Source organism: Excalfactoria chinensis, chromosome 3 (genome assembly GCF_039878825.1).
Source record: "Excalfactoria chinensis isolate bCotChi1 chromosome 3, bCotChi1.hap2, whole genome shotgun sequence".
NCBI lineage: Eukaryota > Metazoa > Chordata > Aves > Galliformes > Phasianidae > Excalfactoria > Excalfactoria chinensis.
Window position 1 is genome coordinate 66,780,511 of NC_092827.1, and position 8,743 is coordinate 66,789,253.

Consider the following 8,743-nt stretch of genomic DNA (forward strand, 5'->3'; position numbering starts at 1 on the left):
GCGTGGCTAACGTATCTGACAAGATTCCAGTAGGAGAGAAGATTGTTTTGCTCTTGATTACGCACCCTGTGCTTTTCTGAAGGTCCAAGCACTAAAAGCCGATTTCCAGGAATCCAACCAGCAGTCCGTGCCTGATGCAATTTCCCAAGAACCAAAAGCAATAGTAGGAAGCAGCTCAGCCCTCCCCCTCTAAACTTTCAACGCTAACAGGCTTCCAAGAATCTCCATACAAACTAATTCTCCACTGGCAGCCAGAAAAAAAAGATGATGCTTCCTAGTTTGGATGTCAATTGAATACGGAGCCATGGAGGTGAGCCAAGATGCAGCATTCAGAACTAAACTCTGAAAGGTTTCACTTAATGCCCTTCCTCCTTCTCCAGAAAAAAGTGGTTTCAGGCAGCAGGAGCACAGCTAATACTTTTTCTCACTAAACCAAGTCTGAACTGAAGCGTTACCACAAAAGTTTGTTGATATAATGTTAATAAATTTACACTTCTCCACATTGTGGCATAAAGCGCTGCAGGAACAGCATTAATTTAACACTGTAATTAGATAATAGATTAAGATTAGATGAATCAAAATGCCTTCAACAAACCCTTAGCATCATTCTCACAATTCTATCATAGAACCATAAAGTGACTTAGGTTGGAGGGAGCCTTAAAGAGGACTCACATGGGTAAAGGGTCAATCACCTCCCTCTCCTTCCTGGCCACCCCTCTTGATGCAGCCCAGGATACTGTTGGCCTTCCAGGCTGCAAGAGCACACCAGTGGCTCGTATCCAGCCTTTTGTCCCTCGGAACACCCAATTCCTTCTCAGTAGGTCTGCTGTCAATGAGTTCTTCCCCCACTCATATCTGGGATTACCTCAAACTAAATGCAACACCTTGCACTTGGCTTTGTTAAATCTCATTAGATTCTCATGTGCCCACTTTTTGAGTGTGTCCAGGTCCCCCTGGCTGCTGTCTCTCCCTTCTATTGCATCAACTGCACCGCTTAGCTTGGTGTCAGCACCAAACTTGATGAGGGTACCCTCAACCCCACTGCCTGTGTCACTGACAAAAGGGTCCCAAGATGGACAGCTGGGGGACACCACTTGTGACCAGCCTCCATGTGAACACAGAAGTTGACACTAACCCTCTGGCTGTGACAATCCGACCAATTCTTTATCCACCTAAATAGCCCAACCTTCAAAGCTGCATCTCTCCAATTTAGACATAACAATGTGGTGAAAGGCCACTCAAGGCCAGGCAGATGACATCAGTTGCCCATCAGTTATCCACCCATGCCATCACTCCACTGTCAGAAGGCCATCAGACTACTGAGGCACAATCTGTTCTCAGTGAAGCTGAGCTGGCTGTCTTGGATCATGTCCACATCTCACCTGTGCCTTAACATCTCCTCCAAGAGGATCTGTTCCATGGTCTTCCCAGGCACAGAGATGAGACTCATTGGCCTGCAGTTTCCCTGGTCTTCCTTTCTCCTTTTCTTAAATATGGAAGTCACATTAATCATCTCACCACATTTCAGTGATGGCAATAAATCACAACTTTCCAAAAGTAACACAGTTTCCAATTCCCACACTGCATGCATAAGCATAGAGGCACTTCAGCTGGGCTTTCAGCTGCCTTACCTTCTTAGAGAAGCCCTCCCAAAAGCCTCTGGGAAAAATCAGGTTTTCCCCCCCACTGCTTCCTGAAGTGACAGCATCCCTTGACTCTTCACAGGGAAACACATCTTGTCCCTCTTAGCTATACTATCCTGGACCTTGTCATGGGCAGGCTCATTATCACCTGCTTCCTCCTTCAAACTTCATTTAAAGGCCTGTCAAGGAGCCCAGGAAGTTCCTTTTCCTCCCTGTGACCTAGGCAGACACCATCAGGCCAAGTGCAATGTTCACCCCACGATGAAACTACAGAATTCCTGCAGTGGCACCAGCCTCTTGGCCTTGCCTTATCAGATGGGCTGTTCTGGGCTTCTCAGTATCCCTGCGTGACGTTGAATGGTTGGAGGAAAACACCACCTATACTTCCATTCCACCCATTAACCACTCCAGTCCTCTGAAGTCCCTTTTGATAGCCCTCGGGCTTCTCTCAGTGTCTTAATCACTGCTAGCATCAGTTAACAGTAAAGGATAATAATCAGAGGGGCAAACCAGACTAGCAAGTCACCTATTAACATCCCTGACTCAAGCCCCAGTGAGGCAGTAGAGCTCCCTACAACACATGGGGCCTCCTCCATTCCCCTCAGAAGGGAGAAGCTCAAGACTACTACTCTCCTTTCCTTTTTGGCAGAAGTAATGTTGAGGCACAGAGTCCACCTCCTTGCCCTTGACAACCTGCTGGGTGGACGTTCCACCACATCCTCACTTACCCGTCCCTTACCATGTTATCACTCTGTTTTCTAAAAGCAAAATGATAATGACATAACACATAAAAAATACCCCTATCGCTTCTACCAAAGAGAAAAAAAACATTCAGAATTACAACAGTCAAACTTCTTGAAAAAATTTAATAAGACAAACACCTTCACATTACAGTGAAATTGTACATCATAGATTACACGTTTGTATGTGAACTGAATTAGTCTTTTCTTAATTGGATGGTTTCCTCTTTAATTCCATCTTTGGTGACAACACAAATCTTAAGCGCATCACCAGTGTACACATCTCTCTCAGCAGCAGAAATAAAGACATCTTTAACCAGCTGCAAAGCCTTCTCCAGGGTCAGAGGTACGTGCTCCACGTTTTGCATGTTCTTGAAACCAATCTAAGGAAAGATAAAGCATTTCAAAGGAAGTGGCTTCCATCCGGCACAGAGGCATTTTCAGTCTCTGCACTAGAACGAGCAGATTTCCACAAATAATTAGTCTGCTTTAAAACCCAGAGCTGGCAGAAGTAGCTCTCCATAGAGTTTATAGCTGCACGGTCAGAATGCTTACCAATGTTTACAATTAAAGTGAAGCATAGCCTCTGTCCTACTAACATTCAGCTTATACAAGATACTCATCTGTTTCTTCAGAAATTTCTCACTGGGTTAAGCAGTATCAAAACTGCACACAAGTTCATCCCTGGGGATTCTGTAATTAGGAACATTTCTTACAAGCAAGTAATCCTAAGTGCACCTAGAATTTAAAAATCATATTGGAACATGACTGGTTTTATTTCAGCTGATGTACTTAAGTGCCCAAAATGAAAATGGAGGGCAAAGAATCACTACTATGCTTCCAACTCAGAAATGATAAAAACAACTTGCAACAGAAGATGTTTCATTCTCTACAGCTAATGAACCTTAAAAGTGAATCAAAGCTGAAAAATTAGTTTAAAAAACAACCTGTAAAGATTTCAGTCATTCAAAAATTAAGAGCTTCAATAAAAGTTGCCAGCCAAGTGTTTTCACAGATTCAGTTAAATGAGCTTTCAGCAGTTTTACGTAGGAATGTCGTCAAAAATAGTCACAACTTGAACAAAACTCTGGAATCTCAGCCAGCCATTTGGTTGTTTAACACCTTCGTTGGTTTGGTCCCTTCCAACTCCTACCATTCTGCGATACATTGATTGAGAAAAACAATTGGAGTGTATAATAGGTTCTGCCTTCTTCATTTGTTACTACTTAATGGCAGCTATTAGGCATGTTTACGTTATCTTCCCACTTCCCTTGTCTGCTAATCAGCTTCTGTGGAAAACAATTTCTCAGTTAAAGTGTTTAACTACTGGAACCAGACCATCCCCTGTCCAACCTTAATGAAATCTGAAAACAATGTTTTCACACTTGTCCTGAGAAGGCAGAATCACACGTTTTTTCAGTGTACGGACTGACAGCGTTACCTGTAATACACCCAAACTTTCTCTCAAATACCCCCCAAAAGTGAAGTCGCATCAATTTGAACGTTACAAATCTTCACTGCGATCATTAAAGAAAGGAAAAAAAAAAAAACCAAACACAAAAAACCCAAACGAGAACTATTTTACCTGGTTATCAAGCAAGGGCTGCAGCATGGCACTTGCTGATCCACCTGCTTTGAAAGAATCTCTCTGGTATGAGCCTACTGGATCAAAGCTATAGACTGCTCCCTTCCCTTAAAGGAAAAAAAATAAAGAAGGATTTAATTGCAGTCCAGAACAGTTCTTAATACTGATAAGGATTTGCACAAAACCAAACAGTTCTGTTCATAAGCAGTTTCTAGAATACCAGAGATCTCCTAAAATACCTCTACAAAATAGCACTGAGCTGTGTTCAGACAACACTTGGTACAGCGGGCTCACTGTGGTTACGGTGCCCTCCTATATGCAAGGTTATTGTCACAATTTAAGCTATACCCATATGCTCTAACAGATGTTTTCTACAGTACTTACCACAGGAAAAAAGTCCTAATGAAGAACAATCAAAACAGAAGCGCATGTTGTAGCACAGCGCTGCACAAAGACCTCTACTTCTTTAACAACTGGCAGAACGTTTAGTCAGCAGAAGTGCATAGTTCTTGGAACTACTTCCAAAGAGTGCACTTGGATGCCTCTGCAGTGCCTTCTGGGAAACAGGGACGGTGCGCTGGGCTCTTATGTGCTTCCCTCTGGAGTCAGGCCAGGTTGCGCAAAGCAAGCTGTCTTGTGTCAGCATCAGAGACAGAGATGCACTTTAGCATCTACAGGGTTTCACAAAGGAATACAAGCGAAAACGAAGTGCCTGCATTCCTTCCGTTCAGACAGGTTGCACCTGATGTGATAAGCTGGCCACACAGCACTGGTAATTGAGCAGCCCCGGCACAGATCTAGATAGTAACTTCACATTAGAACAAATCAATCTTACTGAACCCAAATCCGTATGTGCAAATATGTGCTCTCATTCTTAACACACACTACCGCATCCTCACTGTCTGGCATTCACCATTATGCAGGGTAGACTGACTCACCTCACCCTCCACATACTGCAGACATCTCAGCAAGACTGGGGAAGCACTATAACTTAAATTAGTTTTAACAGCAAACTGCAAAGAGTGGCTGAAATTCTCTAAACAAGACCACCTCTGAGCAGAGAACACAGTATTTTAGCAGCTCAACCACACCACCGGACCCAGAAAGTCCTGGAAGAGGAGAATTAAACTTACAGCATCCATGCAGAGGTCATTATTTTTGTTAGAGATTAGTTCATGTTTAAAAGTCCCCATAGAAAACCTGTCTCCAGAGTTGACCCTCACAGTTCATAACCTCTACCGCACTGAAAGGCACAAATAAAATGCGTTTCAAGTCTTACCTTCCTCATCAAGTCCACCGATGATGTTGTAAACGTAGTAAGGAAAGAAACGTCGAGAATACAGGATTGTGGACAGCATTGCTGCAATAGCTCCGGTAGTCATGGTCTTGTTATTGGAATGCTTGTACATCTGCAAATGGCACAGCACGCCCAACGGGAATGTTACACACAAATTCATACTTAATCAAGAGTACATCTTCTGTAATTTCATTACTGAGGGGAAATGATGCTTAGCATAATATTAACCGGCATGATTACAAAACCAACATTGGCCTAGCAGTAATGCCTTATCGTAAACCAAAATTCATACTTTCCTGAGACATAGCAAAGAATAGATGTTGCCTCATTATTCTCTTCAGCGCTTCCATTTTTAACCTTGTGATGTTACACCCGGCAAGAACATGGCCTCAATTTCACCCTGCCTGATCTTTTACTAGCAATACAGCTACAGTTACGATATGAACACTTGATGACAAAGAAGAAATTGTATTTAAAATTATAATAATCCTCAAATGCAATACAAAAAAATACATATACATTTCTAAATACATTAAGATACCTTTAATCTTGCTTCGATAATCTTTGTAAGTGTAAGGCAATCACCATGGAAGCCACTGCATCCAATGACTGTTCGCTCTGTTCTGTAAAACAAAGTTTTGCTGTGATTTTAGATTTAGCACGAACTACACCACTTTCTTATACAGTAAGTTATGAAAATATCAAATGTATTTCCAGCTTCTCAAACGCTATCAGAAACGGTTGTCTAAAATGTAGTAGTAACAGGTATTCCAAGAATAAAAGCTGACTCATTAAGTGCAGGATCACACAGACTTTACTCTTCAACCCACTGATTTCCACAGCAAAGCTTTGGGGAAAAAAAAAACACCTTAATTTCTTCAAGCACCTCTAACTGGAGCTGTTACCAAGCCGTGTCATGTTACTCAATACGTTTTTACTCCATCTGGCCAGGGGACTGCTTTTAGCTGGTGAGGTAATGTTTATGATGTAGGTGATTTTTGGTGTCAGCACAACAGCGGTTATTTGCTGATGTATTATATAATATTAGCTCTTTGATCGGTTTCAGAGCAAACATTTAATAAGCAATAACTACAGGAACCCACATTTGAATTGTAAGTTCTAGTAACTTCTATGAATGCCTACAAACACTGACATATTGTCCTGGCTTTGGCTGGGACAGAGCTAACTTTTTTCCTAGTAGCTACTACGGCGCTGTGCTTTGGATGGAGAATAACTGTTGGTAACATCCATGTTATGGCTGTTGCTGAGCAGCACTGCACAGAGCCAAGGATGCTCCAGCTTTTCACACTGCCTTGACACCAACTGAGGCTGAGGGTGCAGGAGAAGCTTGGAGGGGACAGGGCAGGACAGCCAATCCAAACTGGCCAAGAGATGCCCCATACCATGCAGGGTCACGTGGAATGATAAAGTGGGAGAGCTGATCAAAGTAGAAGGGAAATCTGCTGCTCAGGAACTGGCTGGGCATTGGTCACCAGGTGGAGAGCAACTGCTTCATGCTTTCCACTCTTATTATTATTCCCTTCATTTTCTGACCTATTAAACTATGTTTGCATCAGCCTATTGGTTTACCTCATTTTTTCCCCAACTCTCTTCCACATCCCGCTGCAGGGTGGGTTTGGGTGGAAGCGAGCAGATACCTGCACAGTGCTTAGCTATCAGTGAGGTTAAAACACAGCACATGTTTATAAGGTTAACACTCAAAACCACTTTAACTGAGATTGTCTCAATTTCTGTCACCAGAATTACCCAAAGCCATCACGGGCTCTACACTAATTGTACTAAAGCAATTTCCATTTGGACAGCAACAGAGAGTCCAAGACAGCACACAGAGTTAGTCAGGTAAGACATAAGCTTAGATGATCACACGTCATAAGCAAAAACACTGGCAGCAGTGAGCACACTCGTGGCCTGACAAAGCAGAATTAGTTATTACATAAGTTTCACTACAGCTAATACAAATGTAAAGAACACGATAGATAACTTCAGGCAACATGCTTAACAATATACGGGGTCAATCCTCCATTTCAGTCCTTATAAGGTGCAGGCTTACAGTTTGTAGCATTTTGGACTGTCCCGGCTGTGAATTGCATAACCTTCACTCAGTCGTGTGTCAGAGGCAACAATGCAGAAGTCTTCTCCAGCGATCGCCAACACAGTCCTTAAAGAAAAGCATTCATATAATCACAGTTTTTGGCACAACTCAGTTCTTAGGCGAGCGATGAACAGACAGAAGTTCTCTACCCACATTCGCATTGCGTCACAAACCTTATTACATCCCTTGATGTTTCTCACTATCCATTTCCCCAGGTACAAACTCAGGGTTGGAAGAAGACACTAGACACACTAAAGAGAACGTACACGGTTCTCTGCTTTGACTGTAAATCGTATAGAAGCTCAGCAAGGACAAGACACAATAGGCTCATTTTAAATGTCTGATAAGGAAAACCGGTTGGCTCTCCAAGCAAATACACTCCAGCCAAGTACTCAGCACGCTATCATGGCATTAGCACCACTCTCTTAACGTTAACCCACATTATTAATTTCCGAATAATTACTCTGTGATTGCCACACTGCCACTACCACTACGTGGTTAAGAGATGTCCTTTAGAAAGCAGCCAATCATCAGGAAGAAAAAAGAACAACCTAAAGAATGTCAAACTGCCCAGATTCTTGTTAATTCTGAGCAAGCACCTGCAAAAGATCACCCACCTGTAACAGTTATGACAAAGCACTTTGCGGCTCAGTTACAACCTTAAAAACCAATCAGGTGACTACTAGACGCTTTCCCTGGGTCGCTCCAAAGGAACAAGCGCCTGGGTAAGGGAAAGAGCTTGCTCTGACAAAACCCACAGCGGCATGCAGCAATACAGCTGAAGAGCAGCGCCGAGCCGCGGGACACACGGCCCTTCGCGAGGCCAACCCCGGCTCTCCCCTGCTGTTGTACCGACAGGGCTGATCCAGTACACGGGCATCGTGACACAGGGCCGGCAAAACAACGAGCAAGACTCGGCCCAGCCACCGCTCAGCCTCACCCCGCCCCAGCCCCGCCGCGGCTCTCACCCGCCGTTGAAGGTGTAGGGCGAAAAGCGGTACTGCACGGGCGCGCCCACCCCGTAGCCCGGCTCCGGCCTCAGCTCAGCGTATCCCGCGGCGGCCAGCATCCCTGCGCCACAACGCCCTGCTGTCTCACGGCAAAATGGCGGCACCGGAAACGAAGAGGCGGCGCTCTACGAGGCACGGGCACCTCGTCTTGTCTGCCCCGGAGGTACCACGCCCCATCGTCGGCGACCACACGGCCGCATCGAGCTAGATCCGCCTTAGGGAGGTAGGGACGGGAAGCACGCGAGGCTCTCGCCACGAGCACGGTACCGACACCGCGGCACGAGATGAGAGTAAAGCCATTACCGCGCGGACAGCAGCACGAAGCGCGCACGCGCGCCCCGCCCTCACTCAAGAT

The 8,743-nt window shown here is 44.5% G+C and overlaps 1 protein-coding gene across 1 annotated transcript; it reads right to left on the minus strand.

The window, feature by feature from the left end:
• Positions 1 to 2,489: 2,489 nt before the first annotated feature.
• Positions 2,490 to 8,734, minus strand: PSMB1 (proteasome 20S subunit beta 1). Its single transcript, XM_072332277.1, has 6 exons — positions 8,347 to 8,734; positions 7,337 to 7,444; positions 5,807 to 5,888; positions 5,248 to 5,377; positions 3,969 to 4,075; positions 2,490 to 2,766 (listed from the first exon to the last, which is right to left on the minus strand). Exons 1-6 carry the CDS (start codon positions 8,445 to 8,447, stop codon positions 2,581 to 2,583), a joined length of 714 nt encoding a protein of 237 aa, XP_072188378.1. The 5' UTR covers positions 8,448 to 8,734; the 3' UTR covers positions 2,490 to 2,580.
• Positions 8,735 to 8,743: the final 9 nt, after the last annotated feature.

Coding starts and splice junctions, on each gene's coding strand:
- PSMB1 (XM_072332277.1), bottom strand. CDS start 8,447: ATGCTGGCCGCCGCGGGATACGCTGAGCTGAGGCCGGAGCCGGGCTAC. Junction 5,889..7,336: donor AGTCCAAAATGCTACAAACT/GTAAGCCTGCAC, acceptor TTTGTTTTACAG/AACAGAGCGAACAGTCATTG. Junction 4,076..5,247: donor CGGTGGACTTGATGAGGAAG/GTAAGACTTGAA, acceptor TTTTCCTTTAAG/GGAAGGGAGCAGTCTATAGC.